Source organism: Myotis yumanensis, unplaced genomic scaffold, assembly GCF_028538775.1.
Source record: "Myotis yumanensis isolate MYYU_CA2020_CCGP unplaced genomic scaffold, mMyoYum1.0.hap1 SCAF_9, whole genome shotgun sequence".
NCBI classification, from domain to species: domain Eukaryota; kingdom Metazoa; phylum Chordata; class Mammalia; order Chiroptera; family Vespertilionidae; genus Myotis; species Myotis yumanensis.
Window position 1 is genome coordinate 35,145,993 of NW_027223760.1, and position 26,607 is coordinate 35,172,599.

The 26,607-nt window shown below is 40.0% G+C and overlaps 1 protein-coding gene across 2 annotated transcripts in view; it reads right to left on the reverse strand.

Moving 5' to 3' along the window:
* Nucleotides 1–26,607, reverse strand: part of TPK1 (thiamin pyrophosphokinase 1) — a 291,146-nt gene that overhangs the window by 186,867 nt on the left and 77,672 nt on the right. For both annotated transcript variants that reach the window (XM_070424090.1, XM_070424091.1), the window contains exon 4: nt 7,609–7,678. In XM_070424090.1, the coding sequence (XP_070280191.1) occupies nt 7,609–7,678 (70 nt within the window). The remainder of the gene's footprint in view (nt 1–7,608; nt 7,679–26,607) is intronic.

The window sequence follows — 26,607 nt, forward strand, 5'->3', positions numbered from 1 at the left end:
GTCTACTGACTCCTTTATAAAGTTCTTCCCCTGCTCCTCCCTCACTCTTTTACTGTTTACAGGCTAATTAAAAATTCCATGCTTTTCCTCCTTAGTACTGACTTCTTTCCTCTCTGGGACCTGTAGCCGCCTCTGTTTGGGTACTCGGGCCCCTCTTGCACTGGCTTTGAGGGGCCAAGTGACAATGCAGCTGTGTCTTGCCTACCGTGGCCCGCGCCACCCGCCTCCAATCAGGGGAGGATCTCGCCAGGCCGGGGCCGGTGTCCATTGCAGGGACCGCTGTGTTACGTGTGCACACATGTGCATTCATGTGCACGCGAGGCTTTTCTCCTGTTGCAAGCCGAAGTGACGGGGGGGGGGGGGGGGGGGGGGGGGGGGGGCGGGGGGGGACACGGAGGCCTTTCCCATCACCCGGTGTGCCTGCTCCCACACCTCAAGCAGCAGCTCTCCTTCTGCTCCCATCCCGAATTTGCAGGTGAAGGGCATGCTTGCGCAGGCAGGTCAGGGCCTGGCTTGTCCTCTGAGGGGAAAGCGGCGGGAGGGGGGGGGGGGTAGGGGAGGGGGGCGGGAGAGTGTTCGGCCCAGGATGCAAACCCCTGTACAGGTCAGACCAGGCAGATGAATGGATGGCTGGAGAAAGCCACGGGGGCTTCCCTGTGGTGTGAGGGTCGCCTGTGGTCTCCACAGTGGCAGGGTTGGGTCCGCAGGGCAGGAGGAGGCTTTGAGGTTGTGTGCTTGGGAGGATCAACTGGTGTCCTGAGTGTCGCGAGACTGCCCTGTGTGTCTGTGGCGGTGGGATCCCTGCGTTGTTTACTTGGTGGCTCGTCCAGGTCCGGTGCCTTACCTCGACATCCACTCTCTGTTGTCGCGCCAGGGCCCTTCCTTCGTGTTGGGTGAACACCCTCTCAATTTGTGTGCGTGACCCCTCCCAGGGGTCACCGCCGACGCTTGCACCCACTGGTAGGTGTCTGTTGACCGAGCCCCGAGAACTGGCCTTCTGCCATGTGGATGTGGCCCCTCAGGCCCCCCCACCTCAGGGGGGGGGGGGTTGGTGATGACCCCAGGCAGAGTGTCATGGGGGGTGTTTGTCAGGCGCGTGCACCCGGGAGAAAAAGAGGACTCCGGCACCAGGTGGGGGACACAGCCTCACTTCCCGGGCCTGGCGCCAGGGGCAGGGAAGCAAGCCGCACGCAAGTCCCCCTGCTGCACACGCAGCCTGTCAAACGGTCATTACTGTGATGCCATAATGGACAATTTACGTATATAGATAAGAAACGTCACATCCCGGCTGGCCAGGGAGGGGCCCTCAGGGAGCAGACAGAACGTTAGCCAAGCATGGCTCCATGGAGAGGGTACTACAAGAAATGCCAGCATGTGCTACTGAAACCTTCTGGGGGTCAGTGAAACACAGGGTCTATAAGCACTGACTGAATGGATGGCAGACTGCAGGAATGGGTCATGGGCAGTACCAATGTGAATAACGGAAGATCAGCATGGGAAGGGCCTGGCACAGGCAGTGAGGAGAAGGGTCCAGGAGAAGGCAGGGAGGAAACTGAGCATGGCTGAAAATGAGTGAAAAGCCAAAACCTGAATCTCAAGGTAATTAGATTTTTTGCAGTGCCTCCCTTTGTCACAGAGTCTATCACAATGAACTAGAATTTTCTCCTTATGTGCTTTCTAATCTGTCATAATGAAGACTAATTTCCTTTTACTTCTTGTTACACTGGAAGTTTCTTGAGGGCAGGAACTGTATTTTATCTAGTAACTATCAAAATGTCTAACTATAGAAGGTATTCAATAAGTGCTTTAATGAATGAATGAATCACAAGTTAAATGCTACAATCTTATTTCTGCCACTGAATTATTCTAAAGAGATCCTATCTCATTCCAAAGCTCTTTTTAATATTTTTAAAAAATTTTTGTTCATTTTACCTCAACTATCTAATAGAATAGGGTTTACAAATGTTTACCTAGCTTTAAATGTATTATTTTTTAAAAGAATATTCAATAAAAATGATTTCTCCCATAGCCAAAATATTTTTGTTATGTTCTGGATTTTGTGATTCAAATTTGCTTCTGTACAACTCTTACTCTCTTCTTCTTCTTGACTCCATCACTTCCTCCACCTTTTATCATCACTAGTGTGACCATAATTCTCCTATAGAAACTACAACAATCTTTCTTAATCCTTTTTCAAGTTCAGAGACCTATAAATTCTATATCCCCTCAAGAGGTCCATACGCTAAAAATCCAATATCCTATATAATAAAAGCCTAATATGCTAAGTGTCCAGTTGTCCATTCAACCAATCAAAGCATAATATGTTAATGATATGCTAAGGCCACTCAACTGCTTGCTATGACGTGCACTGACCACCAGGGGGTAGACAGTTGACCAGTCACTATGGTGTGCATTGACCACCAGGGGGCAGATGCTCCAACTGGTAGGTTAGCTTGCTGCTAAGGTCTGGCCAATCAGGACTGAGCGAGACAGGCCAGACATGCCCTGGAGCCTTCCCTCAGTCCCTCCCTGGCTGGCCAACCTCCCACGTTCCTTCCCGGCCCTGATTGTGCACTGGTGGAGTCCCTCGGCCTGGCCTGTGCCCTCTCACAATCCAGGACTCCTCAGGGGATGTCGGAGAGCCGGTTTTGGCCCGATCCCGCAGGCCAGGCCTAGGGATCCCACTGGTGCATGAATTTGTGCACCAGGCCTATAGTATTATTATATTTTATAAAGTCTAAAAATAGGCAAAATTAATCTCACATTAATTATGTCAGGGGAGACAGAAATGGCAAGAAGCAAGAGGGAGGCCTGCAATGCTGGTAACATTCTACTGACTGATCTCAGGACTGATGACATTCAGGTGTTCCCCTTCGCAAAAAATCATTGAACTGTAACATCAAAATACACACTTCTTTATATGCTTGTTTGTTCTTCACATTCCTTGTGGTGGAAAAGGTTGGTAATACTGCCACAGGCTGCTTTATTCAGGCGCTGGTTAGCAAGTCACTAGAGCAGATACTGTTCTCTTAGTGTTCTCTTAGAGCAGAACCAAGAAAAAGGGTCAGAAGAGGAGAGCAATGGAGGCTGAAGAGGGGAGGGGATGGGGACTTCGCCCTGCCAGAATCATTGTTATGTACCAGGTACACAAAAATAACAATCTTTTAATAGTCTTTGGTGTGGACAGCTTGCACTTTCCTGAGCTAATATAGTATCAATAAAATCATCACTAGAAAAATTAAATAAACCTCCAATGCCTGTTGATGATGAGGATGAACAAAAACAAAAATCTGATCCCTAAAATTTTCCTAGGAAATCTTACCCTGCTTCTCTGGTATTTTTCCCCCATCTCTGTAGCTTGTGATTATCCTGATCATGGAACCATGCTTTACCACCCTGGTTCTCACCAATATGGATTTTATCTACTTGGGAGAAGGCAGGAGGAGGATGTTCTGAGGCTACCACAGGACTTTTTAATCACCAGAATATAAACATGAGACTTCCCTCACTATCAGATTAGAGCTGTAGAATTGGGGGCATTGGCCAACATATCTATACCCCACCTTACTACCCCACATTTCTAAAGACAGACAGCTCAGGTTAGGAAAACAGTCAATTAAGAGTAGGAGAATAGAGTATAAAGACTGAGTCTTCCTAAAATGTCTTCCTCTTTAATCCCATGTCCATAGCCAAAACTAAGATCTACCTGTCATTGGTGATGTGCGTTCTATGTTTTCCTGACTGGTCCCTCACCCTGCCTATTTGATGTACAGACTGAACAAACACCCAAATCATAACCTATCAGCTGTCAGAGCAGAGGTAATCCATTTATCTAAAACATGAGGGTTATTAATCAAAGTCACTCAACACCTTATGGGAAGAGAGAACAGAGTAACTCTAATCAAATATCCACTTATTAACAAATATTTATTGAGTGTCTAATATTCCCAGATAACCTTCCAGGCCTGAGGGCATTTACATTCATTGAGCTTACATTCATTTTAGTAAGAAAAATTAATCATATTTCTGTTCTTCCTCAGGGTAGAACTAATAGACTCAGTGCAACTCTGTACTTAGTAAGAATTAACACATAATTTTTATTTTCTTCTTTTTGTTTCTCCCAACTCACTAACATAGATTTAAATCATCATGTATTATTCTCATAATAAGAACAAAACATTTAGGATTTCCTAATGTAGAAAAAAAAAAAAGCACTTGGTAAATAGAGAGAGGCCATTTTCAGAGTTGAAACGAAGAGATCGCATTTATGAAAGTGGTACAAAGGGCTGGATGCTTCAGTGGAAAATCAGAGCTAAGACTGCACTGATCTTTGCCTCAACTCTACCTCCACAGACCCTGCTCCTCTGTAATGTCTACACCAGCTCTCCTTTCATTCTAAATGCATAAATATCTCACTCTGTCTGCAACTGGAGATGATTTTTGAGACATTCCTGTTTCATTGCATAGTGATAAGTATTACATTGTAGATATGGACACTACATAAATAAACCAATAAGAATCAGCGAAGCCATGGTTCACAAACCATGCTTGGCTTTTTAAAATTCATGAATACTGTACTGTCTTCCCTTTTCATTGTGAAGCCTTTCTATTAAAAATACAATTAATAGGAATCATGTTTAGTCACCTGTATCCAATTAGTTTCACAAGTTAGCATTTGGATTTAGTAAGATGTAATGCAAAGATTTAATTCCCACATCTTACATTTAGCTTCACTGACTCAACCCCCTGTTAGAGATTCAGCCCTTACTCAGGCCAGCCAAGTCCCCAAGTATTAGAGTAGGAATCATGGCAAATATATTATTACAACTAGGAAATCAACTAAAAGTATATTTTCTTATTGAACATCTTCACATATGGACAAATGGTTGTTAGATAAATTTTGGAAGCCTTCATAAGATTACTTATAAATGTGTCAAGAAATATTGGAAATTATTTTGAAATTTGGCACAAATAATGGTACTTACTCCCCAAATCTAGTCATCTGTTTTGCTTTTAAATATGAATTATAGTATTGTGTTCAGCCCAGTCCAATAAAAGTAATCAGCACAAAAGTACATTTTTCACACGCATTTTAGATGGTTCTTATGATGATGGAAGAGTTGGGAAGCACTAGATAGCATCCTTCCACAACTCTTGTTTATATGATTACTAGAGGCTCAATGCATGAAATTCGTGCACTGGGTGGCGGGGGGTGGGTGGTGTCCCTCAGCCCAACCTGCCCCCTCTCATAGTCCGGGAGCCCTCAGGGGATGTACTACTGATGGTGGGGAGTGGGCCTAAACCGCAGTCTGGCCTCCCTCTGCAGGCTGATCAGGGGAAGGCGCCACCCCCATCACCCCGCTGCTGCTGGCACTGCTGACCACCAAGGTGTTTTCATCAACACAGACTCCAGTCCCTTCACCACAAAAAAATGACAACTTTCTTTAGGCATTTTCAAGATGTCTCTTTCATAGGATATGACATTTCTTTTTTTTTTTATCCTCACCTGAGGATATTTTTCCATTGATTTTTAGAGAACGTGGAAGAGAGAGGGAAAGACAGAGAGAAACATCAATGTGAGAGGGGCACTTCGATTGGTTGCCTCCTGCATGAGCCCTGATCTGAGCCCCAGCCAGGGAGGAGTCTGCAACCTAGGTACATGCCCTTGATTAGAGTCAAACCCCGGACCCTGCAGTCCACAGGCCAAGGCTCTATCCACTGAGCCAAACCGGCTAGGGCAGGATATGACATTTCTTAGTCCCTCCAGCACCGAACCTTCATTTTTTCCTCCAGGAGTGAGGTGTAAAAACCCTAGATCACCTTCTTGGATTATTACCAAAGTTATCAAGAACACTGAGAGTGGTGTACAGGGAGCTTAGCCAATGAGCTGTAAGAAAAGGTGTTTCCTCTGCAGCTCATGCGCAGAGGCAGGCCTGCTGGGGTGCTGTCTCCCAGGGGCAGCAGCCTGGGCATGCCCCCCTGCCTCTTGGCTTCCACTCCTAGGCCTGCTGGGGCATTGTCTCCAGGTGGCCTGGGCATGCCTCCCTGCCTCTCAGCTCCCGCTCCCTCTGCCGGCCTGCTCCTCCCTGCTCTCTGTGGACCTGATTGTTGTCACAGCGACTGGCAGGCCCTGCTTCCTGTTCTCTGAGGGCCTGCTCCGCCCTGCTCTCTGCGAGCTTGCTCATTGCCTGTGCCATCCATGGCTTGCCTCACCATGCAGCAGTCCCCACCCCCGATCTGCGCACGCAGCCTATAAAGAGGTAATATGCATATTTGTCCGGTTGTAACTGTTACGGCGTCCTGGACAAACTTGCGTGTGTGTGTGTGTGTGTGTGTGTGTTTGTGTTCATGAGCTACACCTACAATTAGAGAAACAGTATTCTGTACTAGACTGCCTGCCAGCAAGGAGGCTACAGGCAGAAACAAACATGACCCAATCCATCATCTCGGACTCATGTGCATTATGCTTTTCCCTGAATGAACTAGCCTAGGCACTTTTTATAACACACACTTGAGTGTGTGTTTTTTTTTGTTGTGTTTTTTTTGTACACTGTCCATGTCAGGTCTTACTGAACACAGTCAGAGGAATCTATAAGTTAAAATAAAGAAGCACAAAATGTTATAAGTTTAAATCGTTTTCTAGGCTGTTATTGCTATATTCTTTGATTAAGCTCTCAGTCCCTAGACATTAGCATGCCCAATCTCAAAGGAAACAGGCCTTCCTCCAATTTCAGAAACCTGAAGCTAAAAAATTTGATGCTATAAAGATCTATTTTACAACATTTCAAAAAACATATATTTAATTCATACCCACAGTATATTGAATCATAATATTTTCATTTTAGTTTTTGCAAGGGGGTGATTTTTCAACCTATAAACATTTCACTACATTTAATAACATATATGAAAGAAGTGAAACTAAATTTCATAGCTAGTCTACTTATATCTCGACTATAAATTCTTATGTCTGCCAAGAGGTTGAACTATAAACATGTTGATGATGAGCTAGGTTTAAATTTTGCTTTTATCAATGTATTCTTTTTTTCTAAAAATAACTCACCATGCAAAGATCAGGAAAACCAGACAACATACATAACAAATCATTACAAAATTATTCATCTTCTAAAATATGTGTGGGCATAACTCAAAAGTGACTATGAGTATACTATACTGAGCTTTACTCAACACTAATATAAACATCTTCTACAATAGAACATGCATTTCGTTTATAGATCTCTTTTTATTCATTTAAACTGAATAACAACTCCAATTACTAGTAGAAGTTTTATTTAGTCAATGTTCAAAGGCCTCGAAAATATCAATATTTGATAATGCTACTCACTGAGGCTTTAGAAGTAGTAGAATGGGTGGGAGTTTTTTTTGTTTTGTTTTGTTTTTAAGTAAGAATATGATTGGCCTAGTTCTACTAAGAGCTACCATTCAAAACAAAGAAATGACACCACAGGGTTAAGCAGCTCTCTCTCTCACTGAGATGGTTTCCTGTTAATTTTGACTGGAGAGTAACAGTCACCACTGACTAAGAAGAGAATAAACAAACTAAAGATCAGAATTAATGGTATCACAGACACTGGCTTAAAGAAATCTTACCGTTCCCTCTCTCCGTCGGTGATATCATATAAGCGATTGGCACCTCCATCAGCACAGGCTCTTAGAAGAGCTTCAAATAGAAAGGAAAAAAAAAAAAGAGAGAACATATCAATATAGGAAGCTTAGAGCAATAGCTTCCAAAGGTTGAACACTGAAAAACAGGCACTCATACACATACAGTCATACTTCCCTTCTCAGATCATTTCACACTCAGCTAGTGATGCTGCTGTTATCAAAACATTTGCACATGGCACACCCAGAAAGACAGAATCCCCTGCAGACAGTATATTTCCTTTCTGCCTCTTTTTCGATTTCCTCTTATTGCTGATGTGATGTCCCTTAAAGCTTGTTTTTCCTGCTGTATGGCAGAAGACAGACCTCACACTCACTAACAGGTAACTGTTATAACTCTTGCTCCTTTTTTAAATTAATGTTTACAGATACATTCCCTTTACAACAGGTATTATGGGTTTCCAAATTTCATGTGATATAGAAGGTTTCTTTTAAAAATGAATCATAAGCATAACATTATAAGTTTATTTAAAAATATTAAGTCACTAATAACCTAGACAATGTGTGAAAACTGAAAATTGTGAAGGTGATGCAAAATTGACTGAAACTCAAGAGGAACTAAGATATTCAAGGAAGACGGGCTATCTCTCCAACTGGGGCTTTCATCGGTTGCTCCTTAAGCCTGCTCCCTGCTGTCACTCTAGCATTTGATGTTGCTGAATTGGTATTAGATATTGATATTGGGATTAGATATTAGATATTGCTGTAAGCTTCTTGCGGATATTCCTTGAGATTTTTCTCAGTTCAAAGACTCCTAGATTTGTTGTTACTTCTCAGATTTCTAATTTTCCTAGAAATGTTTGGTCTCTTAGCCTCAATTTCCTCTTTCATTATTCTTCTTCTTTTTTTTAATACCTTTACCTAATGGTTTAGGATCAAGCTTTATATTTTATCCTGGGTGATGAGAGCGAATGCAGAGATGTCTTAGGTTCTAATTCCTCACTCTGAACAGACCAACCACAGCCTTGCCTCCTGTTCCCAATAGCTGTTAAAACACAAGTCTCTAAGTCCCACAGCTCAGTAAAGACCCTGGGCATCAGCAGCTTCAGAAGAAACAAGTATTCTGAGCTACTTCATTGTGTGGCACTTAGGAAATCCTCTTACTTTTTGGCAAATTGAGCTATACATTTAAAAAAACCTTTATAATATTCGAGGTGTTTTATAACAGGCAGGCTAGTGTAAAGGATAGCTAATTAAGTACATTGGCAGAAATAAAGTCCAAATGTATTTTCCACTAACCCATTTTCTTTGATCTGTATCAGAAACAAAACAGAGGTCAAGTGGCCAAAATATATTCCTTTTTTGCTTCAGCTTTCTTGTTTGTAAATGGGGATTATAAAGGATTATTAAGCAATTAATGAATATATACAATGCTCATCAGAATACTGGAAGAACACAGTAAGCATTCACTAAATAAGAGCCCTGACATTGTCAGAGGAGAGGGGGTTGAGAGGCTGAGTGAAGAAGGTAAAGGGATTAAGTAGTAGTTACAAAACAGTCACAGTGATATAAAGTACAGCATAGGGAATATAGTCATTAATCTATCTATATATATAAAAACCAAGTGACCAGAACGCCTGAACCGAAATGACTGCTTGCTTTGACGTGCACTGCGGCCACGGATCGCCCCCACCACCCTAACCGGGGGCGGGACTGGCCAGCCAACCACCTGCAGCCCCTTGCCCCACCCAGCCTGGCCCCAACTTGGCTCTGATTAGGGCAGGCTGGCCAGACCCCACCCATGCACGAATTCATGCACCGGGCCTCTAGTATTGTAATAACTATGTATGGTTCCAGTTAGGCACTGAAAATATCAGGAGGACACTTTGTAAAGTATATGATTTTCTAACTATTATGCTATACACCTGAAACTAATATAAAATAAGGCTGAATGTTAACTATAATTAAAAATAATCAAAAAAAGTTATAATACTCTTTGATGCTGTTCTATATGCATATAGATGAAATTTAGGTGATCATTTTATAAATGGGGGAGGATATAAAAGGAAGTAAAAAAGAAAAGAAAAATAAATGAGTCCTCGTTCTCCATTTTGTTAGAATTAAAATATAGTTCTAAAAGCCTCATGTTGCCAAAACCTGTTTGGCTCAGTGGATAGAGCGTCGGCCTGCGGACTGAAAGGTCCCAGGTTCGATTCCGGTCAAGGGCATGTACCTTGGTTGCGGGCACATCCCCAGTAGGAGGTGTGCAGGAGGCAGCTGATTGATGTTTCTCTCTCATCGATGTTTCTAACTCTCTCTCTCTCTCCCTTCCTCTCTGTAAAAAATCAATAAAATATTTTTTAAAAAGATAAAAAGGCCTCATGTTGCTAGAAAAGTAAAGCCTGAGTTATTTCAAAGGTGAAAAACAAAAATAAGAGTTTTACAAAGATATCTAAGACAGACATCTCACATTTCCAATTACCAACAATGCACAGTTCCTTATAATAAGAAAGGCACCCAAATGCAAATTAAGCCACAAAAATTACTTGCAAAAGATTAGAGAACATTCTGCACATTTAAAAATATCAAAACCTAAAAGTTCAAAGTCATCAAAATCTAAAGTGGAGTGATCATCTCACATAAAATATCTGGCTTAGAGTACTGAATATGGAGATTGGAAAGACTGGTAATAGAAACAGATGGTGAACTATTAATAATTACCCTCCAACTGTACAAAACAATTCTCTGTAAACAAATAAACAAGCACATGGGATCCTTTTATGTAAAAACGGATTCAATGAAGTAATATGAAAATCTAAGGAATAGTTTTTAGCAGCTAAGATGATCAAATAGAATAACTTTCACAGTATATTATTTTGCCAAGACCAGTTGAAGTCAACATTATACTAATTATGTGCCAGGCCTTATCTACAATAGAAAGATGAATAACAAACATATCTAGTCCTCCAGGCTCACATTATAGTAGAAAAAATAGAAACAAGCAAATATATGCACAATGCCCTGCAGACCCTAAAGAGTGCTATAATAAAAGCAACAAAACTTGGTGGGAGAATGAGGAAAGAAGAGAGGAATTTCAGTGTATGAATCTGTAAAACTGCTTATTAATAAATCTGGTTCCGCTAAGATCAGTGTTATTTTTCCAATCCAAAACCTTTTCCCAATGCTTGTTATTTCTCATACCTAGATTTAAATTGATATTGCAGAATAGTTTATGAAACAAGAGATAACTAGATCACAGAAAGTAAAATTGTCCACATTTATTCCTGTTTTAAATTCAAAGGAAGCCAAAATAACCTTGATGAAACCTATATACTTTTCTCTCTTGACCTAGATGTTGGGGTGCAACCCATCTAAAAGGAACAAGTTCCAGACTGTCCCTAAAATTATTTTGTTTTCAATAAAGCTTGATAAAAATGATGTGTTCTACCACATTTAAAACTTTATTAACAAAAATGTTTTAATTATTTCAAAATACATTCCACATACATAAATAAAACTGCATTGAAAATGTAAAATCCTTCAATCATGTTGTAAATAATGTTGGCATAAATTCACTGATAGCAATTTGAAAAATGAACAAAATATCACTGTTAAATGAAAGTGACCAACTAAAAGAACAAGAAGTAAATGGCATTCTTTATAAGATATTTTTGATAAATCATAATGAATTAGCCTCAAAAATATGTTCACTCCATCATTTAAATTGTTCCAAGCTTTAATGAATAGAAGTTACTATATGAGTTATCTTTTAATATGAAAAGTTCATTGGCTTCAGCAAAATTGTTGCAGATTTGTCAAATACTATAACTTCAATGGTTAAGCAATTCTTTACTATGCATCAAGCTGATAAACAGCTGAAGACTAAAATGCATTCAAATCTCTATAAACCTTTATATATTGATACTACCAGTGAATATATTAAACACATCTTAAGCTATCAATTTTTTTAGCCTGGCATAATGTAATTTAAAGTTACTGAAAATGAAGATTTTCACTTACGATAGAGACTAATTGGCTATTTCATTAATTCCCACTGAAGAAAGTTGGACAGATATAATTTGACTTCCCAAAAATTTAGTATTAAGTTAGTTCCAAACATTTAGAAGTAAAATTAAATAAACATTTTTCAGTTTCAGTTAACTAAAAGAACACCAGATACAGAAGATTTCAATTCTAGTCTAAATTAAGTACGTGTTAGTACTATGACTTTGAGCTAATTCAAAGAATACTGATTCTAATACAAAATAATTATATTTTACCAAATTCACAAAATTTTTCAGAGACTAGAGAGACAACATAGATAAAATTAGAAGGAAAGAGCATGGGCAAACACATTCTATAACATCTTGTTGATGAGGCTATAACTATGAGGGACAATTGGGCAGATATATAAAAATTTAACTGTGCATGCCCTCTAATCCAGAAATTCTATGGAAAACTAGTAACAAACTTAAATGGCCACCAATTGAATGCTGATTAATATATCCTGGCCCTATTATGAAACAATAAAAAAATGAAACTCCTATATTGTGCTATCTCTTACAAGATACATTGTTATTAGCAATTTTAAATAAATCTTGGTCAAGTCTTCCTTGCAGTAGTAACTCAAATGGAGAGGAACATACCAGATTCAAGAAAACTAAGAACCAGGCCAAGTTTACTTTGTTAAGTAAATATATTAATCCTATATAATAAAGAGGTAATATGCAAATTGACTGTCACACCCTCACAAGATGCCTGCCCCCCATGTTGTCACAAGTTGGCCACCACATGATGGCCGGCAGGGGAGGGTAGTTGTGGGTGACCAGGCCTTCAGGGGAGGGCAGTTAGGGACGACCGGGCTGGCAGGGGAGAGCAGTTGGGGGAGGACAAGGCCAGCAGGGGAGGGCAGTTGTGGGCGATCAGGCCGGCAGGGGAGCCGTTAGGCGTCGATCAGGCTGGCAGGGGAGTGGTTAGGGGGTGACGAGGCTGGCAGGCAGAAGCAGTTAAGGGCAATCATGCAGGAAGGCAGGTGAGTGGTTGGGAGCCAGCAGTCCCGGATTGTGAGAGGGATGTCCAACTGCCAGTTTAGGCCCGGATTGTGAGAGGGATGTCCGACTGCTGGTTTAGGCAGTTGGACATCCTCCAAGGGGTCCCAGATTGGAGAGGGTGCAGGCTGGGCTGAGGGACATCCCCCCTCCCCAGTGCATGAATTTTGTGCACCGGAACGCTTGTCAATGATAAAAGGGGGAAAAAAAACCTCATGAGTTACTATCATCTGTATATAAAATAATAAAGGTATTTACTTTTACATTTATACAATTTTAAGCACAAGAAATTGATTACAGTGATACTTCTGCAGAAGAAGACTGGGTTAGAAGATTTAATTTTTGCATAACTAATTTTCTTCAAGGGAATTCCACACTTGCACTCTCTGTCCAGAGTGACTGATTCAGAGGTAGAGATGTGGCAAAGATAAGAAGGCCTAAAAAACTTTCTAGGTTCCCTTCTCTACTGTCCAACAACCTAACAGTGGAAGCCTGGGCCTGTGATCCATCATCTTGACCCAGAAAATGAGGGCCAAACAGTAAAGGTAAAGCTAGGAGATAAGAACACTGACTGAGTCCCACAGCCATGGGCACTAGCCTGGCACTAGCCTTATTAATTTCTACTGCAAAGACATAGTATTCCTCACATCTTTGCCAAATCAAGCCCTTAAGAGGAAGGGCTTGTATTTTTGTAGATAGTTTGCCTATTATTTTAGATACTATCATTAGCAAAGCCTTGCTTATGTCCCAAATAGGTTAGTTTCTGGACAGGTGAATAGACCGATGAACCTGCTTCCCCATCAAGGCTTTATCTCATGTGGGAAAACTTTCACTGAAAGCACTGCATGGAAATATATGCTCTCTGACAGAGAGAGCACAACAATTTCTTTTGCTCACAGGAGCACCAAACCGCATAATTAACTGATACTTAGCTAACTCAGAGCTTCAGATGAAAGGTTTTACTTATACTATATTTGTGTGCAATTATTAGGAAAGCTCACACTATTTGCAATATACACAAATAGTGAGGGAAATTCCCAAATTTTAGTCAAGTCAGGAGTGTAGAATTATCCTTATTTCAAATGAAAATAATAAATGGTACTTATATTGAGTATCTGTGTGCTGTGTAAATTCTATTTTCCTTTCTCTCTGCCTTTTCTCTCCTCCTCTCCTAGATATGCACTATGGAGATAAAGCTTGTATGACAGTTACTCATTCTTGATGCTATTTGTCAAGTCTACAATCAGGTTCCTCTTTGACACTAAATGACACCAAATACCTCATTATTGAAAAAATCTTAAACATGATATGATAGACAGCCAAACATCAAACTGTCTATCATCAATTGGCACAGGAAATTTTTTTCTAAAGAAGAGTAAAGCTTATAGTGTGTAAAAGCTGCAAATAGCTAAGCTGCGCAGAAAAATAGGACCTTGGATGTGAAGCTAGCATATACATGTTTGTGAGCTATGAGGAATGATTACATTTTTACTAAAGATTGGCTGCACTTTAGGGACAAGGTAGCAAATACACACACTCAGTTTTATGGGGAATAAGAAAACATATAACAGACCGTGTTGTTGTTGCCATAAACAGGGTTGCTCAACCTTGGCACTATTCACAATTCGGGCGTTTGGTGTGCGGGGTTGTCCAGCACATTGTAGGACATGTTTAGCAGCATCCTTGGCTTTACCCATTAGATGCCCAAAACACTCCTGAGTTGTAACAACCAAAAATATACAAAGACAATGCTAACTGTCCCAAGAGCCAGTGCCCTTAACTGGAGGGCCACTCACACCCAACACTGTCCAGAGTTACAATACATAGCTGTAAGGCAAACTTGTTCATTGCTATTCTCTAAGTTCCAATTTAAAAGCAGGACTGTCACCCATAAACAACAACTACCTAAGTACCAAAGGCAGGTGAATTAACAAATCAACTATGTCCCAGCTAAACTGCCTTCATAGCTATCCCAGACACAAAGCTACCTCAAATTTAGCTTTCTGAGTCAGCAGTAAGACTTCACATACAATCAGTGCATGTATTAGGTAGCTTTAATATTCTGGTTAGTCTTCTAGCATGACCCCACACCCTTTCCTATTAATTTGAGACCCTATTACTATTATTGCCACTAGTTACAACTGCCAAAGGCAGGTCCTTTGATTGTCTTCCAGGATCTGCTGGGTCGTTTCACGTCATCTCACACATCAAATGAGAAGTAACCATCACTCAGATATCACTTTAGACAGTGAGCATGAAAAGTGACAGCTTCTATTAGCTCAGTTCACTTCATAATGTACAACACTGATAAAATAGTAGGGACAAAACAACGAGATGTGGCAGATCTCTATGAATGGGCAAAAATGATGAAATGCCTAGAACTACCAAGAGTTGGGATGGAAGAAAAGAGCAACGATGGGGACTGGTCCACTTGGCAAAAGTAAGTTTGTTGTTGTTTTTTTAAATCACTTTGCTGATGCAAATATGTTACACAATAGAAGAATGTGGAGATTTGGGAGAGATTTGCCTCCTTTTCCTGCTTTTCCTGTTCCTTTGGAACTAGAATTCCTTCCCCTCTGCTTTTATTTTATGGAGCAGTAGTAAGAGATCTCTGAAATTACATGCAAGGCACATTTCAAATGAGAGATTGTTATTGCATATATCCAAGGTGAAAATGTATCAAACCCAGATTTGTTACACAAAATCTTAATTTGCAGAGATAGAAAAATACCTAATTTGATCAGACCTGTAATTCTCCTAGTAACCTTGACATCTTCATAAAAATATTTTAACACAATTTAAATATTTCTAGTAAATACATCTATTATTTTAAATAATAATCACTAATTGTTCATAATAATGATAGCTTATCTTCAGCAATTCAGTCTTTTTTTTTCTTTCAACAATAAAGAATTTTTATTTTTTTATTTTATTTTTTTAAATTAAATCTTTATTGTTCAGATTACATTTGTTCCTCTCCCCCCCCCCATAACTCCCCTCCTTCCAGATCCCGCCCCACCCTCCGCCCTCACTCCCCACCCACTGTGTTCATCCATAGATGCACGATTTTTGTCCAGTCTCTTCCCGCATCTCCCACACCCCTTTTCCCCCCAAGAATAGTCAGTCCATTCCCTTTCTATGTCCCTGATTCTATTATAATCACCAGTTCATTCTGTACATCAGGTTATTTATTCACTTGATTCTTAGATTCATTTGTTGATAGATGCATATTTGTTGTTCATAATTTGTATCTTTACCTTTTTCTTCTTCTTCCTCTTCTTAAAGGATACCTTTCAGCATTTCATATAATACTAGTTTGGTGGTGATGAACTCCTTTAGCTTTTCCTTATCTGTGAAGCTCTTTATCTGACCTTCAATTCTGAATGATAGCTTTGCTGGATAAAGTAATCTTGGTTGTAGGTTCTTGCTATTCATCACTTTGAATATTTCTTGCCACTCCCTTCTGGCCTGCAAAGTTTCTGTTGAGAAATCAGCTGACAGTCGTATGGGTATTCCCTTGTAGGTAACTGAGTTTCTTTCTCTTGCCGCTTTTAAGATTCTCTTTGTCTTTTGCTCTTGGCATTTTAATTATGATGTGTCTTGGTGTGGTCCTCTTTGGATTCCTTTTGTTTGGGGTTCTCTGCGCTTCTTGGACCTGTAAGTCTATTTCTTTCACCAGGTGGGGGAAGTTTTCTGTCATTATTTCTTCAAATAGGTTTTCAATATCTTGCTCTCTCTCATCTTCTGGTACCCCTATAATTCTGATGTTGGTACGTTTGAAGCTGTCCCAGAGGCTCCTTACACTATCTTTGTATTTTTGGGTTCTTTTTTCATTTTGCTTTTCTGGTTGGGTGTTTCTCGCTTCTTCGCATTTCAAATCTTTGACTTGATTCTTGCGCTCCTCTGGTCTGCTGTTGGGAGTCTGTATAATATTCTTTATTTCAGTCCGTGTATGCTTACTTTCTAGATGGTCCTTTATCACACCATCAAGGGTCTCATTAGATTTCCTGTACATCTCAAGTTTATCGACAGACTCTAGAAGCCTCTTGAGAGACCTCAAAAGTGTGGTTCTGAACTAAATATCCTCCCTTGATAGTTTTGTCCTGTTTCTTTGTCTCCGCATTTTTTATGCTTTCTTGGTACACCCCCTAGTGGTCTTTGTGCGCAGTCTCGTTGTAGTTAAGCCTTGATTGTTGTAGTTAATACTAGAGGGATTTGACCTCCAGGCCGACTGGCTGTGATAATCAGCTGTGTCTGCAGTGGAAGAACTTGTGTCCTCTAGGGAGGTGCTAATCTAGCCTTTGCCTGAGGCTATCCGGCAAATTCCTCTGTGCAGGGCTTGGGCGGGGCAGGTCCCACGGGATCAACAGGGTGGAGGAGGGAGCAGTTATGGTTGCTCTCAGTCCGTCCCCAGGGGCTCTGCCTCTCTGTCCCAGCAACAGCTGCAAACCTCGGAGGGACCGTAGCCAGACAGTCCTGCTTCTCCCGTTTGAGTCTGGGTCCCTAGAGCCTCGCCCGGATCTGGAGCTCTGAGTCTGAGGCTCCCTTCGGATTGAAACAGACAACCATGCCCTCAGCCACCAGCCCGCGCCTCGCGCACTCCGCACCTTAGTATTTTACTTCAGCACTGTGACTCCTCTGATTCTCGGCTCCTCCTAGTTGTAGAACTTCCATTTAGCCAGCCTTCCTGTGGTTCTGGATGATGTCCGTTCCGTCTTTTAGTTGTATTTTTGAAGTGGTTGTTCGAGGAAGCAAACTCCAGCGTTAACCTATGCCGCCATCTTGGTTTCTCTCTAGTTAAGCCTTAATTGTTGTAGTTAATACTAGAGGGATTTGACCACCAGGCCCAGCAATTCAGTCTTAATAAAAAATAACTAGAAACAGAAAAATAATCACATATTTTTACTGCCAACTATTGTAAGAATCTAACATTATCATCTTAGAACTTGCCTATGCTATTTTTCTAACTAAGCAGAAACAATCAAGCTAATTTATGCTGCTTAGAAAAAATAAAGGGGGGGCTTTCTAACGGCTTTGAATATAAAGAATGGGTGAAGAACTAGGGATAATATTTCTAGAAAAAAAAGATGGAAAGAAGAGGAATCATTGGGCTCTGGTTAAAAGCAAGAATTCAACTGGGTCTCCTTTGTGTTAAGAGCTACAACCACGTGGGACAAAGCACAAGGAAAGAGCAAAATGCTTCAAGGGGGTGAGTAAAAGCCTCACTAACCATCACATTTCCTAATTTGCAAGTTATAATAGGACATTCTGAGAGACAAATTAATCTGAGTCTTTAAAACATAATTTATTAAGGCATAAAGAAGAGTTCATTTTTAAAACTAATTTAACAGAAGGTCAGTTAAAACCACCACAGATGAAACAGAGTTTAGTCACTATGGGTTTTAAGTTGAGTGTTCTAACTTGGGTGTATTTAAAGATACACTTGGGAGGTGAAAGTGCCTGGATCAGCTAAGACTGGATGGGGAGGATAGTGAAAAGGAATCAGAAATGACCTCTGGGTTCCTGTATTGTGCAACAAACACACACAGTTAGCATTTACAACTGTTCTGTATTTCCTATTCCCTGTCATGTCTCTGAGTTCTAATCCTTGGCCACCCATAAGGTCTTATTATTCTTGGCCTTCTATCATCTTTCAAAATTTTACTGTTCCATTCATATTATAACGATACAGATCCACCTGTGTTCTTACGATGAGAGGTGTGAAGGTTTGCATGGCTTTCTCCCAGTTTTCTTTACAGTCATTTACCTAAGGTGTCCTGCCTAATGGAAATATTTCATACCTGTGGTAACTACCAAATGAATGACATTATCAAAGATTTTAATGAAAGTTTAATACATGAAATACAATTTGTAGGACAGATGCTACATTGTTAACAAGTGCTATTCAGAGAAGTTTTATTGTTTGGGCTTGAGTCCAGGTTTCCTTGTTTGTTTTGGTTCATCCCAAACCAAAGGAAACATGAAACAGAAATATTAGGAGGGACCTGAGATACCTGAATGTGTGAGGTCACTTCTGGTAAAGGAGCCTTGGTGTGAAAGCTCAGGAACAACTACTGAGGCAGATTCTGAAAGAAAAACCTAAACATCAGTTTTTTCCTGTTTGTTTTAAAAAAAAGTCTAAGAAGATTATAAGAAATGTTCTTTTCAGGAAATATAACATGGAGAACAAAGGCTATGGGGATTGTCAACAAGCACATGAGAAGATGTTCAACATCATTAGAATAGTTATTAGAGAAACTCAAAAGCACAATGAGATGTCACTACATAGTTACAAAAGTGGCTGAAATAAAATATCGTGATTTTGTTTTAGATTAAATGCTGTAGAGGAAGCAAAGGAACTGGACCATCTACATGTTGCTAGTGAGGCTTTATTATAACACGATGAAACTGAAAGACTTGTGCTTTATTTCCTATCTTATAGACAAGGACTATGAGCTCAAAAACACAAAGTGATTTTCCCCAATTACGTAATGAACTTTCTTGTCTTCAGAGTGAGAACCTGGATTTAGAAAATGATTTTTTTGTTTACATCTTATGGAATTAGAATTATTATAACAGTGGAGTGAGAATGAGAGCCTAGATTCACTCGGTAATCAAGTCCACATTGTTTTTGCTACACAGAAAGCCTGCCCTGTATTTGAGATGGCTCAGTAAAGCGAGCTGAAGTTTAAGGGTGAAACAACACAAGCTTAGAATCTGAACCACCAACTTCATCATTAAGAATCATGCACATGGCTCTTCCAGTGCAATAGAACAATGGTAAGAGCCACAGAGAAGCTCGCATTCGCTGATTCAACAGCCCATTCAGAGAGCTAGCATCATGTCCTAGTAAGAGGAAAGAGAGAGCAGGTTGAAGAGGTCTGAGAGAACTTTTAAATAACAGTCACTTTTACTGATCTTAAGATGCTGGAGAAAACACAGTTTGCCTTCCATCTCCATCAGGGTCCAATCAGGGGATACCATGAAGAAATTTGAACAGAGGAAGTCATTTGTGAAAGTGATTGGAATATGAGGGAATTACTAACCAAGACTGCAGTAGAAGGCGGCTGAAAGTAAAGAACACAGGAGCAGCAAAGGTAGGAAGTAGACAGCACTGGAAGGGGCTTAGTGGTGGGACGAGAGAGACTCCCTACATCTGATGTGCTCGGGGACCCCATTTGCAGGGAGGTGCTGGCCTTGGATTCACCATGAAGCCCTCTGAAAGGGTGCTGGAGGGAGTCCGTCAAGGAAGGTGTCCCACTTCACAATAATCTGTTGAGACATCACCTGATGGGGTGCTAGGAAAAGCTGACTGAAAGGGAAGGTGACAGGTACAACTGACCCCAAGCACTGCAGAAAAAACCTGTGCTGCAAGCAGCAAACACAAGAAAGACACTGGGCCAGGAAGATAAGCCCCACCATCCATTGGCCTTCCCCTGCCCTCTGCTGACACTACGGCCAGCTCCAGGATCCCAGAGCAGGTAATGAAGACTAGATGCAAAACTAATTTGCAACAGAGTGATAACTTCATAAAAAAATATTGTTCTTTGCCACTCTGACAGTGAATAATTGCACACCTCGCATACACAGCCTTCCGTAGTGCTTGCTGAACTGAACTGAACTGAAATATACCACAGCCAGAACATCTTTAAAAGACTCAGGCTATTCCAGATTTTAAAAAATACTATTTACCTTAACTCATGAGGGTACAGAGGTCCTAGTGGGACACTGAGTTTAGTAAGTATATCCCAGTAGGGAATTAAAATTCTGGATTAAAATGCTAACCTGAAATGCACAGAACAAAGTAAATTCAGTTATAAAGTGTACTTTTGTACTTGCATACATCAAAGGAGCATTTCTCCACCTGTACATCTTCTTCAGCAACGGAGCGAAATAATTCATGTGGAGTGTACCGATAAAGAAAAATACCTCCTGTTTTTAATCCTGAATTTTTACTTTCAAAAAATATATAGACCCGAAGGATATTCTTTGAATGTATAAAATGTAAATTTAGAACCATACATCAAAGAACAAAAAGTAAGATAACCCCTCTGTGACCTAATGCTAGAATGACCAGTTTTTATCATCAGCACTTTGTGTTACAAAAAATAAAAAACTGCAGAAGATTATATTCCCTAGACCCTAGATCTCTCTCTAATGACAAACCAAACTACAGCTGGTTTTCTTTCTTTACAGATTTTTAAGGTGATATAGTGTGCATTTGCATCAATGAGCAATGTATAATATTGTGTAATGTATTCTTTCTTAAAATGATGTTCCAAAACTTGCTTTCATCACTCAAACATTATGTTTTTGAGGGAAAACACAAATCTAGTTCATTAGATGCATTTAACTTCTGTACAGAGTTAATGAATGTGTCCAAATGTTTATCTGATCTATTAATAGATGCTTAGGTGACTTACTATTTTTAAGAATGCTGCAACTATTTTTAAGAATGCTGCAACTATTTCCAGGCCTCCTGTGCACAGGAAAAAACCTCATCTCAATGGTATATGCTAAGTGGGCGTTCACTGGTTCACAGAACATGCACTTATTACTTTCACTACATACAACCACAGCAATCCAGATGGACTGCACTGACTGACACAATTGTATCAAACTAAAGCAGACACACTTGCATCCATTTGTATTAACGTGTATATGGGACTTGATTATAAATTTGGATACAGCTACTGTGGAGGAAGCTCTCTCAGTAAATATGAAAGGTGCTGACTGTCAAATGAAATGCTAGAAGGTATATCTTGATGGAGACTGACCACCCTCTTTATTTCCCCTGCTATCTGTCTCCTGTAATAAATCCTTGGCAATTTACCTCTTCAAAGCTTGCCCCCTCTGCTCTCAACAGGAGATACTGATACTATTAGTGACCAGCATCAATCCACATAATAACCTTCCCAGTATCTTTTGTCTACTCACTCATTCACTTGTGGGCACTGACTGAATGAGCACCAACAGTAGCCAGAAATGCAGCAAAAACCAGACATGGTTCCAATTCTCAAGGGGACCACAGTCTAGAATTATCCATACAGTGTGGTAGCCACTTGGGTATTGGGCATCTGAAATGCAGCTAGTCTCAAGTGAGATGTGCTGTATGCTGTATGTTGTTTGTTGTGTGTTGTAAGAAACTGGATTTCTTAGACTAGGTTCAAAAAGAATATTGAATTATCATTAATAATTTTTACATTGATTATATGTTGAAAATGATAATATTCTAAATAGACTGTGTTAAATAAGACAGTATTACAATTACTCCTGCTTCTTTTTACTTTTTCAATGTGCCAACAAGGAGATTTAAATGTGTATTGTGGCTCACATTGCGTTTATTTTCACTAGCACTAGTCAAGAAGGTATGAGACATAGTATCTATTACCACTTCCATACTTTCAGAATCACCAAATCTAAAAAATTAGCAGTTGTATAAATAATATCCATGATAAGGGAATACAGTTCCCAGAACAAAGCCTCTCTCACCCATTACATATATGAACCTGCTATATATCCCAAAGGAAGAAGCTGAAGGCATTTTATACCCTCAGGGCTTTCGCTCAAATCTTGACTCAAATCTACATGAAAACAGTAGAATCTTCATATTATAGCAATTTTTTAAAGTACATAGTATTTTTTAAAATGCATTTTTAATGATTTCAGAAAGAGGAAGGGAGAGAGGGAGATAGAAACATCAATGATGAGAGAGAATCATTGATTGGCTGCCTCCTGCACACCTCACACTGGGGATTGAGCCCACAACTCGGGCATATGCCCTGATTACGAAACAAACCGTGACCTCCTGGTCCATGGGTCCATGCTCAATTACTGAGCCACACCAGCAGGAACATAAAAATACATAACTATTATAGCTAGCTTTTCTCTATTCTAGAGTCTATAGGTGAATTTTTTAGAAATGAAAGAGATGCAAATTAGAATGTTAATTAGTTCTGTGAATGATACAGTAAGTTACACAAAGATAAAACTATGAATCCCTTTAATGTGTTCCAGTCCATTCTCACACCCCAAGCATCAATGAAAAACACTTTTATTCATATGAAAATAAAAACAAACCAAAAAAAATCAATGGAAATATAAATAGAGTAAAAAGAAAAATAGTGAGATTCATTGTTAGATGATAGTTTGTAACAGGACCTAAAAATGAATTAATTTCAATAGCTGGAAATTACACTTGGCTCAGGTTGCTCAAATGCTACTGTGCTATTTGCAAACATGATGAATGGAGTGCAGCTTGCAAACATAATGGACAAAAAGAAATATTTCATTATGCAAAATGTACCTCATTGTTATGCTTGTAAATCTGAAACAATTATAAGTTCCGCTGGCAGACACATACTGTTCGTCATTTTCAGTGACTAGCAGGTAGTGGGTGTTTTTTGTTTTCCTTGTTTTGGCTGCAGTGCATTTGAAAACAACTTTTGGTATTTGATCATAGAAACTAAAATAACTATCTCCTTTCCCACCAAAGTACAGAACTCTTTTCTCCCTATAGCCTTGATCCTTGGAACATAAAAAGCAACACTAAGTAGAATCTATAATAATAAAAGCATAATATGCTAATTAGACCGGACAGCCAAATGACCTTCTGGACGTCCTTCCAGATGAAGCCGCTGCTGGTTAGGGGCGATCAGGCAGGCAGGCGCGTGGTTAGGGGCAATGAGGCAGGCCGTTAGAGTGGTTAGAGGCAATCAGACAAGCGAGTGTTTAGGAGCCAGTGGTCCTGGATTGCGAGAGGGTGCAGGCCAGGCTAAGGGGCCCACTCCGCCCCCTCCCCCCACCCCCTCCCATGCACGAATCCCATGCAGTGGGCCTCTAGTTCAATAATAAAAGGAAACTAGTGCCTCAGGATGGGAAAGCAGGCAAATAAAAGATACTTCCATTCTTTTTAAAAAGATGCAGTCAAGCATGTTTTAATAATTCATACGATATACAACCTCATAAATGCACAGAGGAGGACACTATAGCCCAGAGAAGTGAACTGAGATGGAAATATTGATCTCTACCATACTTTTAGTAAGTCATTACCATGGTGTGCCCTCAAAACAAACCATCCTCACAGTGCAGGATGCCCCACTTGTTCATGTTAACCCCACCTGGGAACCAGACAGTGAAATCCCATCCTTCAGTAAAACAATTAACAAGCAGAGGAAAAATAAACAGGCAATAAAAGAAGCCAAAAAGCCAAATACTACTCCACAGAAGGCTTTTGTTAGCTGGAATAAATAACTGACAAATTTAAAGATTTTTTTTTTAAAGATGAGTGTTTTGAGAGAGCAGAGTGGAGAAGTCTCTGCCCTTTTTCCATCCCAAAAAATGCCAGAACGAAAACAAGATGGAAATTACATCTTAGGGAAAACTAGGCAAAAATCTCTCACCCAATCACCATATATGCAGAATGCAAGTAGGGGTATAGGAAGATGCTGAGAGGAGACTTTCGGCTTAAGATTTAAATACAAAATCAATGCAGAAAATACTGTTGCTGAGACAAAGCCGACAAGGCAGACGACCAAATTGTGAACAGCCTCTGGCTCCCACTGCAGTGGCAATAATCAGTAAATGTTAAACACTCTCAATATACAACCCTGTGTGGTAAAGTGCGTCTGTGAACCAGGAAGAATTTCTATTCCCCATGCTCTCCCAGCCCCCACATCCACCAGTGCAACTCAGTGGTCCAGGGGGGATTCAATTCATTCAAAGATCAATAGAAACAAGCACAGGATCTAGACCAGACCAGGAAGTTAAAGGAGAGAGAGGGAGGGAAGACAAAGGAGGGTAGAAGAAATAGAAAGTAAAGAGAAAAAAAAACACAGAGAAAAGTCACTAGAAAAATGCTGCTATCAAGCAAATGAAAATCAGACCAGAAATATCCCTGTAACTCAAAGAACTCAATGAAAAAATAAAAACATTCAAAGGAATAGAAGAGCTCTTGAAAGATGGGGCAAAATCACAGAAGATGCATTATGAGCCCACAGCATTCATCAAAGAAATTAAATCTAAACAAGAAACTGTTTGACACAGAATGTGCATAACTGAAATAGTCTGCAAAAACACAACAACAAAAAACAACAACAACACACCAACAAAAACAGGAATGTGTATTATAGAAAAACTATGTGGTTAGTTAAAATAGTCTAGGAATATATCATATTCAAGAGTTTTAATCAACAGGTATACATAAAATTCATACCCTGTGTAAATATTGTTTTGAAAAACCCCTGTACCCAACAACATACCTATCCAGTTTAGAAACCAAAAGCCATAAAAGAATTTAAATAATACAAGAACAAGGGCAACCGAAGACTCCATGTCATATCATCCACTACTCACACTTAGGTAAATTCTGAAAAGAAAATGATCACTATAGGCCTGGAGTCATAGAGAAGGATTTGACAGAAGAAGGAAACACACTGGACTTTGAGGGAAAGGTAGACCAGAGTCCAAAGGAGAAAGAGGACAGTTTTACAGACCAAGTAGAGAGTACACATTGCAGCAGAGAGGCAAGAATGAGGATGGCCCAGCACAGAGGAAGGGCATTCTGGAGAGGAGATTGAATGGTTTATGCTGGTAAATAAAAAAAGATGAGGTTACGACAGGGTCCACTATGGAAGAAACTGAATATCAGAAAAAGGAATTGAAATGGGATGGAGTACACACTATAGCTACTGCAAAGGGTTATGGTGAAGGCTAGGGAGGGCAGTCCAAGAGATGAATGGCAACAGAAAAGAAAATGTGATCTGAGAAAATAGCTTGAGAGACATATAATGATCAGTAAAGAAAGATGGCAGCAGTGAATATACAGAGTTAAAAGTGAATTAAACAGACATTTAAAGAATTTTTAAAAAATCAATAGAGGTTGACAACATATCATAAAGGAGGGAAGGAAGAAAAGAAAGCATCAAAGATGATCCAGTGTTTTTCTATCTAGGAAAGCAGAATGAAAGACTGGGAGCATATTTGATTACAACATCTAAAACGTAACAATTCAAAACAAAAAAACTTCTACCACAGCAAGAGAAACCATCAACAAAATAAAAAGGGATCCCATTGTATGAGAGAACATATTTGGCAATGATACGTTTGATAAAGGATTAATATCCAAAATATATAAGAAACTCATACAACTTAACAAAAGGAAGACAAACAACCCAATTAAAAAATGGGCAAAGGACCTAAATAGACACTTCTCTAAAGTGGATATACAAATGGCCAACAGACATATGAAAAAATGCTAAAAGTTACTGATCATCAGAGAGATTCAAATTAAAATGACAATGAGGTATCGCCTCACACCTATCAGAATGACTAACATCAACAAATGACACGTACAGGTGAGGATGTGGAGAAAAGGAAACACTAGTTCACTGCTGGTGGGAATGCAGACTGGTGCAGCCACTATGGAAGACAGTATGAAATTTCCTCAAAAACTTCAAAATGGAACTGCCATTTGACCCCATGATCCCACTTCTAGGAATGTATCCTAAGAAACCTGAAACATCAATCAGAAAGAATATATGCACCCCTGTGTTCATAGCAGCACAGTTTACACTAGCTAAGATCTAGAAACAGCCCACGTGCCCATCAGTAGATGGGTAGATAAAAAAGCTGTGGTATATTTACACCATGAATACTATGCCGCAGCAAAAAAAAGATCTCTTACCCTTTGAGATAGCATGGAGGGATCTGGAGAGTATTATGCTAAGCAAAATAAGCCAGTCGGAGAAAGATAAGTATCACATGATCTCACTCATATGTGGTATCTAATGAACAAAATAAACTGATGAACAAAACAGATCCAGAGGCATAGAAGTATGGAACAGAGTGCCTGACGAATCACAGAGGGAATATGGGGGGTGGGTGGGTAGGTGGGTGTGGGTGGAGATTAACCAGAGGACTTAAATGCATAACCCACGGA